The sequence below is a fragment of the Ranitomeya imitator genome, chromosome 2 (assembly GCF_032444005.1).
Source record: "Ranitomeya imitator isolate aRanImi1 chromosome 2, aRanImi1.pri, whole genome shotgun sequence".
NCBI lineage: Eukaryota > Metazoa > Chordata > Amphibia > Anura > Dendrobatidae > Ranitomeya > Ranitomeya imitator.
Genome location: NC_091283.1, coordinates 762,021,598 through 762,046,070, shown reverse-complemented (window position 1 = coordinate 762,046,070; position 24,473 = coordinate 762,021,598). Strand labels below are relative to the sequence as shown.

Here is a 24,473-nt window from a genome sequence, read left to right as displayed (position 1 = left end):
TTTGTCCGGAGCTAATGTCCGGAGCTAATGTCCGGAGCTAATGTCCGGAGCTAATGTCCGGAGATTAATTGCCTAGAATACTACTTCCTGCAATTTGTGCCAACTTCCGTGGCTTTGTCCGGAGCTAATGTCCGGAGCTAATGTCCGGAGCTAATGTCCGGAGATTAATTGCCTAGAATACTACTTCCTGCAATTTGTGCCAACTTCCGTGGCTTTGTCCGGAGCTAATGTCCGGAGCTAATGTGCGGAGATAATGTCCGGAGCTAATGTCCGGAGCTAATGTCCGGAGCTAATGTCCGGAGATAAGTGACGTCAACAGTGTCCAGTGTCTGATTGGTTGCCGCCTGCTGCGAGCGACCAATCAGAAACGTGCCGTACTGTGACACACTCCGCCCGCCATTTTGGTGTGATTTTTGAATTTTTACCTCACAGCAAGTTTCTACTGCGTGGAGGCGGGCCCAGTGACGTTGCTCTTCAAGCTCCTGCCGAATTTCGTCAAAAAAATGATAATACCATTTACCAAAACTATATATATTTAGTTGTGAAGTGGTTCAGTGACATTTTCACACCAATTTTGAACTTTTGTTTGGTGTTTTCTCCATATACTGCCTATTATTCACTGACTGTTATACTGAGAGACTGCCGTTTATTAACCTCTTCTTTGCCACATTGGGTATATTGCTCTATTATTTGCCACATAAGGACATTGTCCATTATTGCCCAGCAATTTCTCTGCAATATAAACTGCCTATTTATTAATATCTGCATTCCTGCAAAGAACTATTGCCTATTATTAACTGGCTATTTTCCTACTACCTGACACTGCCTCTTATTAACCTGTTGTTTGCCACCACCACGCTTAAAGCTAAATAAAGTATATATGGATTCTAGACTCCCGATTCTTTAGAATCGGGCTGCCATCTAGTATAAAATAATTACCCTCCGTTTATGTGTTGAATAAGGAGCAATAATGATGGAGAGAAACAAGATGCAGCATGTCAAACAGCACAAAATGTGCAATACACCTATAGGATCAAGCTCAGTGTATCATATATAATGATGTGCAAAATAGCCATAAATATAAGGTAAGACAGGAAAGATAGGTTATATATGAAAATGCTTACCCATAGTGGGGGGGGGGATCAATATTGGCCTGCCAGCACATCCCCGACGCACGTTTCGCCTGTAGTTTTCTCAAAGGGAGGTGTCAGTATGATGGTGTCCTATCCAATATTTATATTAAAGGGAACCTGTCACCTGAATTTGGCGGGACCGGTTTTGGGTCATATGGGCGGAGTTTTTGGGTGTTTGATTCACCCTTTCCTTACCCGCTGGCTGCATGCTGGCCGAAATATTGGATTGAAGTTCATTCTCTGTCCTCCGTAGTATACGCCTGCGCAAGGCAAGATTGCCTTGCGCAGGCGTGTAAATTTGATATATATGATATATATATGTCTGATTTTTCTCTCTATAGGTATATTTTTGAGTAAAATGTAAATTGTTCTTCTATTCTATAAACTTCTGACAACATGTCTCCGAAGTTCCAAGCAACACATTTTGTATTTTTTTCTGACAAAGAAAAATGGTCAAAATTTAAAAAAAACAGTGCTTTCAGACCTCAAATAATACAAAAAAAACAACTTATTTCTCACTGCAAATTGCAAATAAATTTATATAATTTATACAATGTGATTTTCTGGATTTTATTTTTAATATTCTCTCTCTCAGTGTTAAAATTAACCTACCCTTAAAATTATAGACTGTTCATGTCTTTGCCAGTGGGCAAACTTACAAAATCAGCAAGGGATCAAATACTTATTTCCCCCCACTGTAAAAGATGGGGGACACTGCATTTTTTTATTGCTCAGTTTTTCACTGTAGTAGGAGCTCCAGGTAAATGAAAAACAGACTCAGGAAGGGAAAATGTTAAAGGGGCATCATAGAAGAGGCTTTTTTTGTGCACAGAGCCTACACAGCAATACATAATGTGCTGCCATATGGTGCTTCATTGTGACACCATATTCTTTGCAGAAGCAAAGCTAATGATTACATCTGGAAATGACCTTTAAAATACCTTTTATCTAAGCTTGAAGGTATAGTGATACCTGTAAAGCGATGAAACTTGGCCAACAACAGTAGCTGAAACTCCAGCTCTGGAGGGGCTGTGCTTAGAGTTTGCTTGTCACTACTGTCAGTCTGAACACAGGAAGTATTGGAGGAGTGAAATCAGGAAGTGTAGTATATTCTGTATATTCTGTATTACAGCATCTGCTCACACCGAGGAACAGGTGTCGGCATTTGTTCATTTCTGCACCAACTTCTGACTCTTCTGCAGCCCTTGGTTCTGCACATTGGCGCTTGGATCATACAAGGAGGTGAATTTCATGGGCTGTTAAGAAAATACAGAATGACAGTGTTAAAAGCTGGGGCTATGACGAGGATAATTATTATGTCCCCTTGAAGACCGCTACATTTAAACTGAAGGATTACATATATCTTTTTACAATTTCCAGAATGGCATCCAGAGGTATGTAGCATTTTTCATTTACCGTAGATCTGACTCTAAAAAAACCCCAAACATATATTTCCTCCTTATAAAGTTCCTCTTTCTTGATTCAGCTCAATGTGACTCTGAAGTTGCTCTAAAATGATTGTTTGTTGCTGTAAGTGGGAGTTTACTAATAGGGTGCTGAGAATCTAAAATAAGTTCATTTACTCATAAAGTTTCACACTTTATTGTACTTAAAAATGTTTTACAATTAATTGGCGTTACAGTATAGTAAAGGGGGATCTCTGTGACTAATGTCCATCATGGGGGTCCAACTATAAACCAGTCCCATTCACGTTAATGGTACCAGTCACCGCTGTCCCTATCGATTAGTTGCTGTATAAAGGCTGAACAACTTTATAGGGGGCAACTTATAATAATTTTTAACCTTTGCACAGTTCAAGGTCTGATTGCTCCCCACTAGCGATGAGCAAAAGTGCTGGGATAAGGTGTTATCTGAGCATGCTCAAGTGCTAACCGGCATGCTCTAATGATATGTTTGAGTCCCCGTGGTTGCATGTGTCGTGGCTGTTCGACAGTTACAACATATGCAGTGATTCCCTGTTTGATAGGCAATCCCCTCATTTGTTGTGACTGTCTAACAGACACCAGACATGCTGCTGTGGGGACTCGAACATATTATTCGAGCACGCTGAAGTCACTTTATTAGCACCTGAGCATGATCAGATAACACCTTATCCCAGCACGTTCTGTCATCACTACTCCCCACCGATCCGTAGAACATGAGCCATGTGTCCACGATTTAAACATAGAAGCAGGGTCATACATATCACTGGTGCAACCTGTGCAGCCACACAGGGGCCCAAGAGGTAAGGGGGCCCATTTCAACCTCCAACGCAAGTGGAATTGTGTATAATGATAAGCTATTGAACTGCAAAGGGCCCATATATTGTCCTTGCCAGGGGCCCTCTACTGTCTGTGTGTGCATAGATGTGGTGACATATGTGCACTCATACTTCCTTTATTGCAATATGATAACTTCTTGACATTTAAGGACATTTATCATACATTTTGGGGATACGTAATAAGCGTCCGATCGCTGGGAATACGATCGCTGGGAATCCTTACTGTTCCCGAAAATAAGGGTCACATGTCTTGCGTTTGAATGGAGCAATGGTCACACATGAGCACTGTCACTCATTTCAGTGTCTATGGTACTGATGGCGATACATCACTTGGTTATCACAATCAGTAGACACTGAAATGAGCGGCAGCGCTCATGTGTGACCACTGCTCCACTCAAACACAAGACATGTGACCCTTATTTTCAGGATCAATGAGAATCCCAGTGGTAGGATTCCCAGCGATCGGATTCCCAGCGATCAGATTCCCAGCGATCAGATTCCCAGCGATCAGATTCCCAGCAATCGGATTCCCAGCGATCGGATTCCCAGCGATCAGATTCCCAGCGATCGGATTCCCAGCGATCAGATTCCCAGCGATCAGATTCCCAGCGATCAGACACTTATTACGTATCCCTGTTATGCATGATAAATGTCATTAAATGTCAAGAACTTATCATATTGCAATTTCCTAATATTTTAACGGACTACCAAGGCAAAATGGGGGCACAGTTTTTAGCACAGTATGTTAATTGTTTGCTTTTTTATGGCCAATCGAAATAGCGTAAACTCTTGTTAAAAAAAGATGTGATATGTTTCTATCTTGTTCAATACATTGTTGCTGTATTCACTGGTGTCATTCTTAGGGCAGGTGCAAACGTCTGTATTTTCGGTCCGCGTGTGATACAATAAGATATTGGATTACACTCAGACCAATGTTAGCCTACGGGGCCAGTCTGATTTTTTTTCCCCAGACAGAGACTGTCCGAGAAAAGGATCGCTGCATGCCCAAATTGGATCTGATGTTCAGATTGTCACTTAATGGCCGGAGTCACGCTAGCCTATAATACAGACGAGTGCTATGCGATAAAAAAATCGCATAGCACCCGGACCAGTATTAATCTATGAGGAAACTCAGATCACCGTTTTTTTTTCTCGGGCGTATTCAGCGTGCGAGTGAAATCTCAGCATGCTGCGATTTTACACGTATATTGGCTGAGTCTTGCCAATGCAAGTCTATGGGTGGGAGAAAAAAAAATCGCACACCATACGGACCATCCGTGTGACTTGCGAGAAATACGCACACATTTTCCTCATTTCAGCCCATTGAGCCATTAAATTGATTGAGGAAAAGCAGTGAGAAATGTAAAGCCATACACATGTCATACAGATGTCATTCAGATACTTAGATGCAAGGAAATCACATCATCGCATTGCAAACGGATTACATACGGATCACGATACGGAGAACATTTGTGCGATTCTCGCCCGTCAAAATCGGACCGATTTTTTTTAAACGTTGAGTGTGACTCCAGCCTATGTCATACTAATTCTAGAAAGCTACCACAGACTTTGTTCAGATGTTGGAAGGGTTAAAAGTTTAGCAGCAATTTTTCATTTTTGTTTTTAATTTTCAAGGAAATTCACAAAACTTTTTTTTCTCAGGGACCTAAAAGTGATAAAGCGAAATTGAGAAGCCTACAAATTGTCGGTGGGGGGAAATGAGACCATTCTAAAAACAGCCCCTGAAAGAATTCAAAAATTCTGTCAGGAAGTTTGTGTTAATTCTTGTGAAGAAGCACCTGGAGGGTCAACAAAGTAGAATCATTGGAATGAAAGATTAAAAAAACAAAATCCCACCACAATGTTGCTAACATCCTAACAGGCCACCGTAGCTGGTGAACCCAAAGGCCTCGGGTTGCCATGGCAACCATAGGGACCACACTATCGGGATTGCAGGCTGGCAATAGGGTTAGAGAGGAAGCCCCCTCCTTCTGTTAATCATTCAGATGTCACTATTCACAGCAGCTTATAGGAGGTTAATAGCCATAATCAGTACTAACAACCATGGTGGCTGATACGGCAAAGTGCCAGCTATACAACCCCTGGCAAAAATTATGGAATCACCGGCCTTGGAGGATGTTCATTCAGTTGTTTAATTTTGCAGAAAAAAAGCAGATCACAGAAACAGCACAAAACTAAAGTCATTTCAAATGGCAACTTTCTGGCTTTAAGAAACACTAAGGCTATGTGCACACGTTGCAGATTTTTCGCGTTTTTTTCACGTTTTTTGCTATAAAAGCGCATATATTATGCATCCCATTATTTAGAATGCATTCTGCAATTTTTGTGCATATGATGCATTTTTTTTCGTGAAAAAAACGCATCGCGGTAAAAAATGCAGCATGTTCATTAATTTTGCGGATTTTTTGTGGATTTCCCACTATATTATTGCATTGGGAACCTCCGGAAAAATCCGCAAAAAAACGCACCAAAAACGAGGTAAAAACACGAGAAAAACGCACAAAAAACGCATGTGGATTTCTTGCAGAAAATGTCCTGTTTTGCTAAGGAAATTTCTGCAAGAAATCCTGAACATGTGCACATAGCCTTAAAGAAATCAAGAACAAAAAAATGTGGTAATCAGTTACTTTTTTATCCAAGAATAGGGGAAAAATTATGGAATCACTCAATTCTGAGGAAAAAAATATGGAAACACCCTGTAAATTTTCATTCCCAAAACTAACACCTGCATCAAATTAGATCTGCTCGTTAGTCTGCATCTAAAAAGGCGTGATCACACCTTGGAGAGCTGTTGCACCAAGTGGACTGACATGAATCATGGCTCCAACACCAGAGATATCAATTGAAACAAAGGAGAGGATTATCAAACTCTTAAAAGAGGGTAAATCATCACGCAATGTTGCAAAAAATGTTGGTTGTTCACAGTCAGCTGTGTCTAAAATCTGGACTAAATACAAACAACATGGGAAGGTTGTTAAAGGCAAACATACTGGTAGACCAAGGAAGACATCAAAGCATCAAGACCGGAAACTTAAAGCAATATGTCTCCAAAACAGGAAATGCACAACAAAACAAATGAGGAACAAATGGGTGGAAACTGGAGTCAACGTCTGTGACCGAACTGTAAGAAACCGCCTAAAGGAAATGGGATTTACATACAGAAAAGCTAAACAAAAGCCATCATTAACACCTAAACAGAAAAAAACAAGGTTACAATGGGCTAAGGAAAAGCAATCGTGGACTGTGGATGACTGGATGAAAGTCATATTCAGTGATGAATCGCAAATCTGCATGGGGCAAGGTGATGATGCTGGAACTTCTGTTTCGTGCCGTTCCAATGAGATTTATAAAGATGACTGCCTGAAGAGAACATGCAAATTTCCACAGTCATTGATGATATGGGGCTACATGTCAGGTAAAGGCACTGGGGAGATTGCTGTCATTACATCTTCAATAAATGCACAAGATTATGTTGATACTTTGGACACTTTTCTTATCCCATCAATTGAAAGGATGTTTGGGGATGATGAAATCATTTTTCAAGATGATAATGCATCCTGCCATAGAGCAAAAACTGTGAAAACATTCCTTGAAAAAAGACACATAAGGTCAATGTCATGGCCTGCAGATAGTCCGGATCTCAGTCCAATTGAAAATGTTTGGTGGAAGTTGAAGAAAATGGTCCATGACAAGAATCCAACCTGCAAAGCTGATCTGGCAACAACAATCAGAGAAAGTTGGAGCCAGATTGATGAAGAGTACTGTGTGACATTCATTAGGTCCATGACTCAGAGACTGCACGCTGTTATAAAAGCCAGAGGTGGTACAACAAAATACTGGTGATTTTTTTTAGTGTTTTTTGTTTGTTTTGTTTTTCATGATTCCATAATTTTTCCCCTATGCTTGGATAAAAAAGTAACCATTACTGACTACCATATTTTTTGTTCTGGATTTCTTTTAGTGTTTCTTAAAGCCAGAAAGTTACCATTTGAACTGACTTTACTTTTGTGCCATGTCTGTGATCTGCTTTTTTTCTACAAAATTAAACAACAGAATGAACATCCTGCAAGGCCGGTGATTCCATAATTTTTGCCAGGGGTTGTAGTATACAGCTTACACCTGCTGCATGAAAGTCAGGGAGCTCTTTTCTCATATTCCTCAAGCCTGTAAAAAGGCATATTCTTGATCATTTAGAGGTTAGAAAAGAAATTAAACTGTTACATGTGTAACAATTGTGTCACATTCACTATTAGTGAAAACAGCAGAGAATACTGAGGTATATAACTTTTCATTCCATAGCAGAAAATCATTATTTACATATAACCAGTATCCCTGAGCGCTGCCAAGAGGGCAGTCATACAAATCTGATTCACACATAACTGTCCTCTTCACCTACTGAATATTATGTGTTGACTCAATACTTTTTCAGTCTGCCAAATTTAATATGAAGAATACAATTGGTCCTGTAAGGAGAATAGTTACATAGTTACATGAAACCCGAGCCGATCCTAGTGTGGGATCGGCCATGCGGTCGGCGATCTTCGCGCCAAAGTCGCGTTTCGTATGACGCGCTTGGCGCCATTTTTTCAGCCAATGAAGGAGCGTGGGCAGAGTGATGACATAGGTCTTAGGGGCGTGGACGCCTATCGCCATCTTTTCGCTTGTGCGCTGTAGCGATTTGCAATGTGTAACACCAGCTTTTCTGTTCAGGGAAGGAGGGGAGAGAGAGAGAGAGAGAGAGAGAGAAAAAAAAAAAGTTAGATTTCCCATTGACTTTGCATTGGGTTTCGTGTTTCGGTCGATCCCCAACTTTTCGCCATAATCGGCCGATTTCACTCGACTCAACTTTTGAGATAGTCGGGTTTCGCGAAACCCGTCTCGACCCTAAAAAAGTAAAAGTCGCTCAACCCTACTTATTGGATGAAGCAGATCAGGTGATGTGTATTTGTGTAATGAGGGAGGTTGTGGCCTAAGGATATCAGGACCCTTTATCAAGGTGTGTGGAATTATTAGGCAGCTTGTTTTTCTGAGACAAAAAGGTCCACAAAAAAGATTTCACTGACTCTGAAAAGTCAACAATTGTTACAAGTCTTACAGAGGGATGCAGGACTCATGTAATTGCTAAGATATTGGGGTGTGATCACAGAGCCATCAAAAGTTTTGTTGTAAATAGCCAACGAGATCGTAAAACATGTTAAGAAAAAAAGATTCACATTAAGGCCGGGGTCACTCTTGCGAGTGCCATGTGAGAAACTCACGCGAGTCTCTCTCCTCAATACCCGGCACTCCACCGGCACTCGGGCCCGCAGCGGCGGCTGCATGTATTTCTATGCAGCTGAACGCTCCGGTCATGAGTGCCAGCGGCAGTGCTAAGTATTGATGCGGGAGACTAGCGCGAGTTTACCGCATGGCACTCACAAGTGTGACCCCGGCCTAACTGCTAAAAATTTGAGAAAAAGCAAACGTGAAGCAACCAGGAATCCATTATTCTCCAGTGCTGTCATATTCCACAGCTACAACCTCTCTAGAGTGCCCAGAAGTACAAGGTGTTCAGTGATCAGAGACATGGCCAAGGTAACGGAGGCTGAAACCTGACCGTCACTGAAAATGACAAAAATGGAAATGTCAAGACTGGGTCGAGAAACATCAGAGTACAGATTTTTCAAAGGTCTCATGGACTGATAAGATGAGAGTGACTCTTGACGGGCCAGATAGAGGGACACATGGCTGGATCAGGAAAGGGCACAAACCCTCATTTTGACTCAGATGTCAGCAAGGTAGTGTGGTACTGCTATGGGATGAAATTTACTACCAGTTTTTAGAAGACATTTTATTCAAGCAGCTGTACAGGAAAAAGTCTGCATCTTTCAAGGAATCCATTATTTTATTATGTAGAACAATGCTCCATCGCATCCATTGAAGTCTCCACAGCTTGATTGCTTTAAGAAAAGGCCTTAAAGATGAAATAATTACGACACGGCCCCTTCCTTATATAACATAAACCCTAATTAGAACTTGTGGGCCCTTCTTAAACAGGAGATTTATGGTGAAGGAAAACAGTACACCCCTCTGATCAGTGCCAGGGAGGTCGTGGTTGGTGCTGTCACACAAGTTGATCGTCAACAGATTAAGAAACTGACAAACTCATGGATGGAAGGATTATGACTGCTATTTTAAAGACGGACGGCTATATTTGTTAGTGATGTTTTTTCATTTTTGCGGAGTTGTTCAATGATAAAATAAATCATCAAAAATACAAGTTGACTAATAATTCTGCACAGAGATTGCATGCGAAAATCCACATAGAGTGGCAGGTTGTCTACCGTTCACAGAAAAATGGCATCTATTAACCTGAATGAGATGGAAAATAAGTAGGCTATACACTCATCCCTATATCAAAATAAAACGTAGATTTATTTTATTTTACTTGTTTTTATAGCACCATCATATTTGACTGCACTTTGCAGACATTATCATCACTGTCCCCATTGGGGCTCACAATCTAAGTTCCCTATCAGTATGTCTTTGGAGTTTGGGAGGAAACTGTAATAACCATAGGAAACTCATGCAAACACGGAGAGAACAACCTCTTTGCAGATGTTGTCCTTTGTACTAATCGTCACTCTATAATATATCACAAGATTTGTTCTGTAATAACCAGTTTACCTTTCTTATACTAAGACTTATTTTAACAAGTAGACCCCATATTATGAAGCACACAGAACACTTTTCAGCCGGACACACAAACAAAAGGCCTCCCAAGAACTGACTTTCCAAAATCCCTCAGAGAAATACAAGCTCTGATTGGCCGGGCATATATGTGTACTGCAGAACAGATGCATTAAGGTTTATGGAAAGATTAGTATTAGAAGTTTGTGCTATACAACCATAGATCTCTAATTCCCTGCTTAACCCATCATTAAACCTTTAAAGTTGTTGTCGGTGACATAAGAAGTTATGTCCATTTAAATGATGCTTATAAGAGGGCAAGCTCAGTAGAATAGCAAAGCCAGCCCCTTCTCTACTAATTTGAAGTCTCCATTGCTTGAACTAGGAACTAGTTCAACTGAAATTATGGGCCTGTAAACTTAACCTCTACACAAAAGGTTGATACATAAAATGAGAACAATGGGGATAGGGGAAAATATGTGTAAGTGGGTTGAGAGCTGGCTCAGGGATAGGAAACAAAGGGTGGTTAGTAATGGAGCACACTCGGACTGGGTCGCGGTTAGCAGTGGGGTACCACAGGGGTCAGTATTGGGCCCTCTTCTTTTTAACATATTTATTAATGACCTTGTAGAGGGCATACAGAGCAGAATTTCAGTTTTTGCAGATGACACTAAGCTCTTCAGAGTAATGAATGCAGAGGAGGACAATTTTATATTACAGGATGATTTATGTAAACTAGAAGCTTGAGCTGATAAATGGCAAATTAGCTTTAGTGGGGATAAATGTAAGGTCATGCACTTGGGCAGAAGAAATAAGATGTATAACTATGCGCTTAATTGTGAAACACTGGGCAAAACCGTCACTGAAAAAGACCTGGGTGTATTGGTGAATGACAAACTCACATTTAGTGGCCAGTGTCAGGCAGCTGCTACAAAGGCAAATAAAATAATGGGATGCATTAAAAGAGGCATAGATGCTCATGAGGAGAACATAATTTTACCTCTATACAAGTCACTAGTGCGACCACACTTAGAATACTGTGTACAGTTCTGGTCTCCGGTGTATAAGAAAGACATAGCTGAACTAGAGCGGGTGCAGAGAAGAGCGACCAAGGTTATTAGAGGACTGGAGGGTCAGCAATACCAAGATAGGTTATTACACTTGAGGTTATTTAGTTTTGAAAAACAAAGGCTAAGGGGTGATCTTATTGCAATGTATAAATATATGAGGGGACAGTACAAAGACCTTTCTGATGATCTGTTTACTCATAGACCTGAGACGGGGACAAGGGGGCATCCTCTACGTCTGGAGGAAAGAAGGTTTAATCATAATAACAGACGCAGATTCTTTACTGTAAGAGCAGTGAGACTATGGAACTCTCTGCCGTATGATGTTGTAATGAGTGATTCATTACTAAAATTTAAGAGGGGACTGGATACCTTTCTTGAAAAGTATAATGTTACAGGATATATACACTAGATTCCTTGATAGGGCGTTGATCCAGGGAACTAGTCTTATTGCCGTATGTGGAGCCGGGAAGGAATTTTTTTCCCCCATGTGGAGCTTACTCTTTGCCACATGGGTTTTTTGTCTTCCTCTGGATCGACATGTTAGTCTGAGTTCCCATTGCGTTATGGGACCGCGTTTAACGGACAGCGTTGCACGGCGAAATTAACGCCGTGCAACGCGTCCGTTAACGCGCCCATTGAAGGCAATGGGAACGCGCTTCACTAGCGCGTGCCATGTTCGGCACGCGCTAGCGACGCGCCGGTGATTCCTGGCGCGCCTCGGACGCTGCAAGCAGCGTCCGAGGCGCGCCCGCGGTCCGTTCCCCGCTCTCGCAGATCGGGGATCTGCAAGAGCGGGGATGTTACCGCGACCCCGACCGCAGCCCCATAGAAAACATTGCGTTAGCGCAATCCGCTAGCGCTTGCGCTAAACGGATTGCACTAACGCAATGTGACCCTAGCCATAGGGCATGTTAGGCTAGGATATGTGTTGAACTAGATGGACTTAAAGTCTTCCTTCAACCTTAAAAACTATGTTACTAAATCTGAGACAGATACTTAAGTTGGGGGACTGGCTTAGCTATCAAAATAGGCCAGTCAGTAATCCCCTTCATATATGTCACTTCCACAGTGTTACGCCTAATTAACATCATTTGTAGATCTTTTATGAAAAAAGACGATATTGTGTCCTGTTGGTCTATAACCAAAAATTGTCAAGCATGAAATACAGGTCTGGTTAAACCAGTGAGGGCACCCATGAACAGAGAGACTAGGTAAAGACTCATCTATGTAAAAGAGGAACTATGAAGATATGTATGAAATGCATTCAACACAGTAAAAAAATGTAAAAATTCCACACACAGTACATAGCGAACAATGGTAAAGCTAGCCAGACTGAGGCCTTTCTTTTCTCAATGAAGGTTTAAGTAAAATGCAGTATTTTAAGTGTATTTGTATGTATCTCAGGTGGATTTTTGGGGAGGTCCCATGCAGAGATCCATGCTGTTGTCCAGCATGTTTGACTGCCTCGAACCACCATGTAATTATTTATTTTGGAAATTATTTACTTTGGAATTTTGTCTCCATGAGGGCTGTGACGACACAGTATTTTATCTTAATTAACCAGACGTATATTTTCAGTAAGTCAGGAAGAATAGCCTGATATCTATATTTTGACTGTTATCATGAGTCTTAAACTTAATTTTTTTATATTTTTGAATGGCTAATGTTTACCTCTTATATCAGCTTCTACAACTTATTGTCTGCTATCTTTTCAAGACAGTGATGCAGGGTCTTTGAACAATGGTGTTTGCTGATATGTTGATTCCACATTGTCCAGGCCACCTAGCTTGTTGACTTGCAAAACAGAGGAATAAAAACTGTTCAAATTGATTAATAGTTAAAAATGCGAGTTAACCTCATCACATGTTCCTCTTGACCTCTGAATGCCAGCTTGAAGGACAACAGTTGTGAGCTATACAAAGGGGTATGCCTCTAACAAGATACACCCAGACATGCATATATCCAGACAGCCAAGAGATCTAAAGAACCAGAGACTTTTTACAAAACCATAGTCAGGTACACTCTACAGGATAGCTGCCAGATCATGGCTCCATCACGAGGGACACAAATTTGACATTCTACAGGATGCCAGCTTAGGGAACGACGGCCTTGGCTGAAAGAATACATATCTGCTCAACTGACATCACAAAACACATGGATACGTTTGGGGTAGTCAGGATTTAGACCCACCTGCCACCTAAGCCCCATGGAGATGTTTGGAGAAGCCAGATTATGACCCTCCGGTCACCTGGCATTGTACCTCAATGGACTGTCAACTTCCTAAGCTTGTCGTTACCTTCTCTTTGTGCATGCCACCGGAAGGGGTAGTCGACCTTGGAGGCTCTGAAGTCCCAGCTTCTGAAGTCACAGTCTTATCCCAGCGAGCCAGCGGAAGTGTGAGTCTCTGTAATTTTGCACCATTGTGGGTATTTTGCTGGGACTGTTCTATGTATTATTTGCCTGTTTTGTGGTTCAATAAAGTATTGACACACACTGTTTTACCCTCACTCTGTGTTGTCTAAGTAGTATTACACCCATGGTAAAAGGAGAGTGGGCTTTCGGTGGGATGTACCCTGGACCATACGGTTTTGGCTAGCGGACTAGAGCACCCACTTATCTCCTGTGTCTTCACAAGGGCTTTATATGATTAACACGCACATGGGACTGAAACATGTATATTTCATCATTTCCTATTTAGCCATTTGGCTGCTGCATTTGAATATGATACAAATGTAACTTGCAAATGTGCATTCCTACTTAGATACTTTCATTTTCATTGTATTTGGCTACTTCCATGTTTATTTCATAATGTTTCCTTTTTGAATTTTTTATTTGTCTTGTCCTCTTTTTATCTCACTGTCTATTCACACTACGTAACACTATAATATGCAAACATTGAATATATGAAACTGGAACTGCATTACTGCTGGAGGAAATAAGTTAAAAATTAAGGTACTTAGAACAGCAATGAAGAACAGGGCAGCAGGGTGGCGCAGTGGTTAGCATTGCAGCCTTGCAGCGCTGGGGGTCCTGAATTCAAATCCCACCAAGGACAACATCTGCAAGGAGTTTGTACATTCTCCCTGTGTCTGCGTAGGTTTCCTCTGGGCACTCCAGTTTCCTCCCACACTCCAAAGACATACTGATAGGGAATTTTGATTGTGAGCCCCAATGGAGACAGCGATGATGATGATGATGTATGTAAAACGCTGCAGAATATGATAGTGCTATATAAGCAAAGCATAATAAATAAGAACGCTTACCCATAGCCATATATGTGGAGGGCACGTTGACATTACTAAGGCTGTGTTTACGTGAAAGAGTCGGAATGGAGACCTCAGAGTGTTTCGCAATTGTCTTCACAGTAATTTTTGGAAGAAATTGGCAAGTTTAAATGTCAAAAGATCCAATTATCTTTAGCTTCTACGCTCGATTTCTAATAACTGGCACGTCAGATATCAACAGAAAAGTTTTACATTTTATTGTGGGACATGCACCTATAGAGCAATACAGCAAGCAGCATATGTAAAGACTTGGGTACAGATTAGCTTTAATTTATTTACATAAGGATAGTCGAATTCCTGATGACTAAGGAAACCTTGGTGATTGTATAGTTTATTTGACATAGAAACAAACATAATAAAGCTTTAGGTATCTGTAACCAATACAGTAACTGTAAAATGCTGTACTCTCCAGCATTAGAGTCCTGAGTTCAAATCCATGTGGAGTGTCGGTGTGCTCTATGATTCTTTTTCTTGAAGATCACACAGGCTCATCACATTACAGTATGTCCTATTCTGAACCTCAAGATTGAGTCTGGATAGGACCTGCTCTGAGTCTCACAAATCTCACATTCGGATCTGTGATTTTCATGGATGTATGAATAGATCCATAAGTCCTTGTGCTGCCGGATAAAAAAAAAAAGGTTACACTTGGACATTTCACGATGATGTATGAACTTAGCCTTAGGGTATGTTCACACGTTCAGGATTTCCATCCTTTTTTTTTCCTGACTGTTTTTTAAAAAACTGCAGCTCTTGGCAGAAAACGCAGGTCCTTTTTTTGGTCCTTTTTTGGTCCGTTTTTGATGCGTTTTTTGATGCGTTTTTTTGATGCAGTTTTCTAGCCAGAGTCTGTGTGTTTTCTAGGAATTTTTTTAGGGTTAAAATGGCTGAAAATACCCTACCCCTACCCCTACCCCTAACCCTAACCCTACCCCTAACCCTACCCCTAACCCTACCCCTAACCCTACCCCTAACCCTAACCCTAACCCTAACCCTACCCCTAACCCTACCCCTAACCCTAACCCTACCCCTAACCCTAACCCTACCCCTAACCCTACCCCTATTCTAACCTTAGTGAAAAAAAAAAAAAAAATTCTTTATTTTTTTTATTGTCCCTACCTATGGGGGTGACAAAGGGGGGGGGTGTCATTTACTATTTTTTTATTTTGATCACTGAGATAGGTTATATCTCAGTGATCAAAATGCACTTTGGAACGAATCTGCCGGCCGGCAGATTCGGCGGGCGCACTGCGCATGCGCCCGCCATTTTGCAAGATGGCGGCGCCCAGGGAGAAGACGGCCGGACGGACACCGGGACGCCGGGTGAGTATAAGGGGGGGAGATTAGGGCACGGGGGGGGCATCAGAGCACTGGGGGGGGCATCGGAGCACTGAGGGGGGGCATCGGAGCACGGGGGGGCGGGATCGGAACACGGGGGGGCAGCCACACTCCGCCCACGCACTTCCGCCCGCTCCCCGCACTTCCTGCTGCAGCGGTTCTGCACATCAAACCGCAGTAAAACCCGCAGATATATTTTTGATCTGCGGGTTTTACTGCGGTTTGGACCTCACAATGGAGGTCTATGGGTGCAGAACCGCTGCGGCTCCGGAAAAAGAATTGACATGCTCCTTCTTTTTTCCGGGAGCTATTCAGCGCGTCTTTTTTTTTACAATTTCCGGACCATGTGCACAGTGTGTCCTGTTTTCCATAGGGTACAGTGTACTGTACCCTGCATGGAAAACAGCTGCGGAACCGCAGCGGCAAAACCGCCGCGGTTCCGCGGTAAAAAACGCACTGTGTGAACATGGCCTTATAGTGATTGGCTATCACCGTGAGTCCTATAGATAAGGAATGATGCAGTGATGCACATGCATGAAGTCCGCTCTATTCAGAGGGAGTCATGGGATCCTTGATCTTGGGGTAACTGGGGATCCAGTAATGGCGAACCCAAGAATCATACATGTAACTCTGTGATTACTTTAAAGAGATAATCAATAACTATCTAAATAAATTGAAATGTACGTTCCCACGTAGCATTTTTGATGCGTTTTTTCCACAGACAAAAAAGTAGATTTTTACAGTAACTGCAAAATGAATGAGATTTCAAAAATATAATTTACACTATGTCGTTTTTTTTTGTTTATTTTTTTTTTTCTTTTACCAATGGACACAGTGTGCCAATTTTTTCAGCGGTCTTACTGTATTTTTTCCACATTGAGATCAAAATGGCTTACCACAAAAAAATACATAAAAAAAAAACACAAAAAAAAAAGTGTAATTTTTACTGTGGTTTTCTGGTCATAACCTGCATTTTTCAGACACAAATAAACGGATCAATTATTTGTGATAGCCTATTAAGGGTGCTGTCTCGATATAAACCTACCCATTGTTGTGTTTATTTTACCTTTACGTAATTCCCCTTTTGATTTAAGTATCGTGACTTCCAGGTAAATATCATATTACAGCCGTGAATACAATGCTTTCTTTCTCAAATGTGCCATGAATGAATAAACATTAGACAATGACCTTTTCTCATTAATTCCCAACATAGGGAATGTCATAGCTACTTCTGAGAACAGAGAGGAATTGAAAAAAAAAATTCCCAATGATCAGGTTTGGGGCAGTCGATCCTTTGTAAATGCTGGGCCTTTAGCACCTAGGTAACATAAAGAGGTTGTCCACTACACTGTAGAATGTCCCCCGCCAATGTAAACCTTGTAAAGAAGTATTTTTGTAAAAACCTCTTGTTACCAGCTGTGCCTGTGAGAGGCGTTATCGATGACCACCCACTTGACATCACGTGACCCCGACTGCAGCCGCCACTAGCATCCGCTAATGTAACGTCAAGTTCCAGAATCCCTTGCGTCACCCGGGCGTGACCCAGTCGTTTGCACCCCTCGCGCCCATACTATAATTGGTTAATAATATATTAAACTGTAAATGGAATGTAGATCGGACAATGGATTGGAAGTAACATTTATATCATGGAAGTTTATATAATGCAAAATAATCTCCCACAAGAAGTATTTGTGGATTCACTAAAGCAAATCATATGCAAATTCCGCGTGTCAAGGACATTCAGTCATTGCGTTATCTGGCTATTGAAGATAAGCTAATTATGATTTTATTATTTTAGTAGAAAGAAAAAAAGAAATAATGTGATTTATTTTAGCACATTATAGTATCAGCTCTTCATTTACATACTAAACCTTTATACAACAGGAAAGAGATATAGATAGAAAAATGAATCCACGGTTGGCAGAAAACATTATGGTGATAAAATGAAATTGCTAAAATACGAAAGTGAAGTAGATCCATCAAGCTATATAGGAAAGCTTGTTATTTATTGTGTATTCTACATTCTTAAAGGGAATCTGTCACCAGGGTTTTGCTACCCCATCTGAGAGCAGCATAATGTAGGAACAGAGACCCTGATTGCAAAAATGTATTACTTAGTTTTCTGGGTGCAGCAATTGTGTCACAATCAGAGTTTTTAGATGTAGCATGAAGCAGAGCTATGACAGCAAATCCCGCCCACACCAGGCTTTCTATGTATATTGCCTATTGACAGTGAGCTGCTTATCACAGGAAAGGGTGGAGTTGAACCAGGGCTCACAAGAGCACCCATCCTGGTGGTGATAATCTCCTGGTGATAAAACCTTCATTGTATGGAAACAACAACATGCAGCCAAATAAGTGCCATATCACTGAAATATGTGTCTCAGCCCCAACCTCATGCTGTTCTCAGATTACATATCAAAAACCTGTTAACAGATTCCCTTTAATGAGAACCTTTAATCAAATTTTTCATGTGGAATTGAACCAACAACGTAATCGTGACTGCAGTATGGAATAAAACTTTTTTTGTTGTTTTTTTCTATTTCAATTTTTTTCAGTCTCCGTTGAGAGCGAGTGGTCATATGACCACTTGTATGTGATTTGCATGCTTGTGGGCATGTGCCAACTACACACTTTCAGCTCTAGAAGTGAATTGATAGAAGACTGATGAAACTAGCCAGCATGTGCCCGCGGGTATGCAAATCACATACATGTAGTCACAGTCATGATCACCCATTTACACCAGGAATACCAAGGAATTGTGACAGCATGCGCACCACACGTTGCCATGATTTGGCAGTCTGCAGTATACACAGAGCGGTGACTGAGACACCGCCACAGTATACACCGCCACAGTATACACCGCCACAGTGACTGAGACCGGAACGCTGCTAGAGAAATAAAGTTAATTTTCTCATGGCAGTGTATTGCTAAGTGCGGGCACCAGGCAGGTTAGTAATATGGTTATCACTGCAGTCTGCAGCCTTGCAGTTCTGGGGTCCTGGGTTCAAATCCCACCAAGGACAACATCTGCAAGGAGTTTGTATGTTCTCCCCATGTTTGTGTGGGTTTCCTCCGGGTACTCCAGTCTCCTCCCACATTCCAGAGACATATTGATAGGGAATTTCAATTATGAGCCCCAGGGCCGGACTGGGACTGAAATTCAGCCCTGGCATTTTTAAGCACACAGTCCCACGTCTTGTAACTTCTGTAATCTTGCTCTCTAAATAGTGTAAGTACAGGTCAGCAGCATACAATCAAAATGCTTTGTGTTGCTGACCTCTGTAGCCAACGGCCACTGAATTATGGCCAATTTAGATGAGCCAATAATCATGAAATGTGTCATTGTGAGGCCGGTTTCACACGTCAGTGGCTCCGGTACGTGAGGTGACAGTTTCCTCACGTACCGGAGACACTGACTCAGGTAGACACATTGAAATCAATGTGTCTCTGCACATGTCAGTGTGTTTTCACGGACCGTGTGTCCGTGTGCAAAACACGGAGACATGTCAGTGTTCGTGGGAGCGCACGGATTACACGGACCCATTAAAGTCAATGGGTCAATGTAAAACACGTACCGCACACGAGCGCTATCCGTGTGCAGTCTGTGTGCCGTGCAGGAGACAGCGCTACAGTAAGCGCTGTCCCCCCAGCGTGGTGCTGAAGCCACCATTCATATCTTCTCTCCAGCAGCGTTCGCTGGAGAGAAGATATGAAAAATCCTTTTTTTTTTTCGTGTTTAAAATAAAGATCCCTGTCCCCTCCCCCCTCCCACCCCCTGTGTGCCCGCCCACTGTTAATAAAATACTCACCCGGCTCCCTCCCAGCTTCCTCTCAGCGCCAGCTTCTCCTGTATGAGCGGTCACGTGGTGCCACCGATTACAGTCATGAATATGCGGCTCCACCTCCCATAGGGGTGGAGCCGCATATTCATGACTGTAATGGGCGGCACCACGTGACCTCTCATACTGGAGAAGGTGCGGCGCGGAGAGGACGCTTCGAGGGAGCAGGGTGAGTATTTTTGTAACAGCGGGCGGGCGCACAGGGGGTGGGAGGGGGGAGGGGACAGGGATCTTTATATTAAACACGAAAAAAAAAAAGAGGGATTTTTCATATCTTCTCTCCAGTGAACGCTGCTGGAGAGAAGATATGAATGGCAGCTTCAGCACCAGATGCAGGGGACAGCGCTTATCTCTCCCGCTGTCTCCTGCACGCTCCGTGTGGTACCCAGTCGGCACACGGGCGGCACACGGCTGCCGCACGTGATCCACACTGATGTTCAAGGTAAGCACACGGACACACGGACACGGATAATTCCGATACCGATTTTTCCGGTACCGGAATTATCTGGACCTGTGAGACTGGCCTAAGAGCGTGTCTTCCTGATTATTGGCTCATTTAAATAGGTCAGTAATCACCTGATTTAAGAGCAAAAGATTAGTAGTCACGTGAGAAGATTTTTAGCCGGCTTAAAAATCAAGGTTCTTGGTAGCATATTGCCCCGGTAAACAGGACATGCGCTCCCAAGAAGAGGACATTCTATGTGCACAAAACATATTAGCAGTCGCTGTGTGCACAGAGAAGTGCGGTCCTCCCGTGTGAATAGGCCGTATAGGACGCTGACTGAAGTGTGTAAGGTTGGTTGGTGGTCATGTACATGTTATAACAGTAATCACAGTAAAGTCTCATTCAGACGTCCGTTTCTCACGTACACTTTCTGTCTGTGGTTTTCATTATTTCTTTTCCATTATAGTCTATGGTGCTGCTCACAGGCCCATATGCTTTTGCAGACTGTGTCCCCAAATAAAAATCAGAGACATTTTCATTTTTTATCGTTGTCACAGACAAAATCACCTATACAGGTCTATGAACCTGTGCCAACCACAGACAGCACAGATAGCACCAGTGTACACTCTGCGTGGTCCGTGATTAACATTGTAATGTATAGGAGAAGCTTTAAATTAATTTTTTTCATTCGTGAAAATCACTTAAGTTTCAGTCTGGGGCAAGCATGCATTACTGGCCCATGTGTAGTGACTCATTAACCAGTATACCTCTGCCTTACCTTCCTTACAGAAGCAGCAGAGGTCATTTTTAAAAAAACGAGACTGGACAGATTGTTTTCATGTTGGGATGCATGTATTTTGTGGCTGCAGAACTAAGGTAAGGGTATGTGCACACATCTTGGATTGCGGCAGGCACCCCCCACCTGAAAAAGCGCACAAACCTGCCGCTAAACATGAACTTGGTGCACAGCAATGTAAAACGACATTGCTGTACCTGCTCCATCTGTTGTTACTTCTTTTAACTATTTCAGTGCTCGGAAACTGAGGCCATTATAAGAAGTAGCACAGTCTGTCACTTTCAACTATAACCTAAACTATCGTGAAAAGACGTCGGTGGCACGAAAAAACAAGGCGCCTTCAGGTAAAAGACTTGAGATGCTTTCCTGAAGCTGCTCTGCCACCTGAAATAAAATGCTGTGTGCACATACCATATATACAAACACTAGGCTACAGCACCCTGCAGACGCTGAATACAAGGATCATTCTAAGGCCAGGGTCACACTTGCGAGTGTGATGCGAGTCTCTCACATCAATACCCGGCACTGCTGCCGGCACTCGGGACCGGAGCGTGCGGCTGCGTGTATTTCAATGCAGCTGAATGTTGCGGTCCCGAGTGCCGGCGGCCGTGCCGGGTATTGAAGCGAGAGACTCCTGTGAGTTTCTCGCATTGCACTCGCAAGTGTGACCCCGGCCTAAGGGCCAATGCAGACGGCAATGTATATTCTCTCATCGGAGAGAATCGGCCAATTATACTGTACAACTGACACTTCGATCAAGCTCTGACCCGAGTGTCAGCATAGTGCCGTCCGATTGTCTAGGATGAGAGGATCAGAGAACACTGAGGAAAAGATGGATAACAAAATATTCTCCATTGTGTCATTGGAGTGCAGTGTGATCAGAATATCCGATCCAACTCAGACATGCAGCAATGGCTTCGTCTGTCTGAGGAAAATATTGATTATGTGCAGGCCCCATACGCTAATATGGGTCCGAGTGAGATCCAATGTTTTTTTTCCCTCACACACTTGGACCGATAATACAGCTTCAGCACAAGCCCTAACACTACACCAATAAAAATGTGATCAGGCCACACACAGAACCAACTTGTTACCCCGATACAAATGACAGAATACGGGAACCAGGTTTACTACACAGAAATGGCAACAAAGCCAAGACGACAATATCGATATGAGAACAAAACCAAATCACACGTAAATGATTTGAAAATTGCTGCATTTTAAAAGGATGCGTCATTTTAAGAAAAAGGTAGACAGAGGCATAGGACCCCCCCACAGACCCCACAAAAAATCAGATTGAAAAGAAAAAAAAAAGTGCTTAAAGCTATTTAAAAGGAACCTGTCATCAGTTTTTGAGTCTGTCAACAAATGTCACCACTGTTATCTGCTCTGTGCTGCATTAAACAAATGTGTATATTGACTCCTGCCTTCCCCTGTATAGCCCCAAAACCATCTGCGGTGTGTGCGCCTCCTCCCTGCTCCTAATCGCCGTCCTCCGACTCTGTTTGGTGTGGATGACTCATTCTGCGTCATCTACATAGTGCAACGAAATCTTGCGCCTGTGCAGTAGCATCGGCAGCCGGTCCACTGTGCTCTGCGGGTGGAGCAAGGCACATTATTGGATATGTGGCAAAAGATGTAATTCCAGCACCGGTGAAAGTGCGCCTGCGCGGGATGGCGATGCTACTGTGCGGGCGTAAGATTTTGTTGTGCTATGTGGATGACAATATCATCCATATTTATCAGAGCCGAAGGATGATGTTTAGGAGCAGAAAGAAAGCGCACGGACCACTGAGATGACACCCGAACCAGCCTCACTTAAATACAGAGTGGGAGCAACTCAAAATGTTTTGTTTGGGGGTAGGCAGGGGGTCAGGAGTCAATATACATGTCGGTGTATGGGTATGTCTCCACGCTGCGTACTGGCAGCGCTTTTGACGCAGCGGATCCCTGCTCTGCCAAAAGCACTGCCCCCTTTTGTTTTGTACGTGCGATCATACCGCATGTGTTTATTGAACATGCTTAATCACTGCATCCTATACATAGAACAGGGATATGTATCTCGTGGAGACTGATCGTCTCCGCAAGATAGACATGCTGCGGTCTATAAAGAGGCGTCGCATGTGCGTAATTTCGGGTGTGTCACCCACATCCCTGTACGCATAGTGGAGATGGAATTTCATAAAATCCCCTCTGCTATGCTGTAACCTCTGGACGCTGCGGCTGTACGCAGCGTTCAATCCACAGCAAATCCAGACCAAATACGCCACATGAAACCCTAATGCAGCACAGAGCAGATAAAGGTGGCTGCATTTGTTGAAAGACTCAAACACTGGTGATATGTTCCCTTTAAAAATATATTTGTGTCCACAAATCTGCAACACAGGGCAGTAAAATGCCAGTCACAGACATACAGGGTGGGCAGCCTGGGGGGTCATGATTCTGCAGCATTACAGTACATATACACACACACACTTACATACAGTGCATATACACACACACAGTACATATACAGACACATAAGGTGCATATATATACATACACATATGCACACAGTACATATATATATATATACATACTCAAACTACAGACACATGACTTGCACATATACACACTTTACACATTGAGCATACACCTATATTCTCCTTTCTGCAGGCAACTGGATTTCTTCATCTGAGCTTACTTCCTAGGAGCAGGGGATTTCAGCTCCATTGCTAGTGGTTGCACACACAGGCCTGGGCCCTCCTGTCCTGCCGGCAGCCCTGCATCCTCCAGCTCTGATCCTGCAGAGGAGGGAACGCTGCAGCTGCTATTGGAGGAGCTCAGTGCTGGGATCTTCCAGTCTTTTTCTCCTCTCAGCACTGGCCCCGCCCACCTCCTCATTGGTTTCTGTGGCTACCCTGCTTGTTTTCATTGGCTGGGTGCTACAGACAGCAGCTGTGCTGGCGATATGGATCTGGTGCCACCTAGAGAGGTAAGTAAATTATCCCTGCCGGCCATGAGCAGGGGATGGTCCCAGAATAAATGCCTCCCTGCCCCCTTCCACCTTGCCTCTGCCCTTCCTCCTCACTGCCAACTCCTGTGTCTCACTGCTGCTGCTCACATGAACAGATCAGCTGAGGCCATGTCTCCTTCTCCTGAGCGGCTCCTGTCCTGTCACATCAGTGGTGTACCTGCAGAGGGAGCGGCCCACGGCAGGGGGCGGCCTCTCTGGCAAATGCCAGAACTGCCCGATGGCCAGTCTGGCCTTTGTGAGCCCCATCGGGTACAGTGATGATAATGTATGTAAAGCACTGCGGAATAAGGTAGCGCTATATAAGCAAAGCATAATAAATAATAAATGTAGGTTAATAGCGTTTTTCTGGTGACGGGTTCCCTTAAAAAAAAAAACTGCCTGGCTTAACTGCAAGAGATATGAGAGGGAGAAAATGAATTTATATCCTTCCTGTAGCTGCCAGCTTCCAGTGATTGGGACAGTGCAATGAGCGATTACAGTCACTTTCCTGCCTTGATTGACAGCCTGCTCCGCAGCATCAGTGTGCACAGCAGGCTGTCAATCAATGTGCCAGGCAATGGTTACAATGTGCAGACAGT

At 42.9% G+C, this 24,473-nt stretch overlaps 1 protein-coding gene across 1 annotated transcript in view; it reads left to right on the top strand.

The window, feature by feature from the left end:
* Window positions 1-2,190: 2,190 nt before the first annotated feature.
* The window catches only part of PIK3AP1 (phosphoinositide-3-kinase adaptor protein 1), a 176,000-nt gene continuing 153,717 nt past the window's right edge, over window positions 2,191-24,473 (top strand). The window contains exon 1 of the mRNA XM_069753376.1: window positions 2,191-2,527. Coding sequence (XP_069609477.1) covers window positions 2,515-2,527 — 13 coding nt within the window. The 5' untranslated portion in view covers window positions 2,191-2,514. The remainder of the gene's footprint in view (window positions 2,528-24,473) is intronic.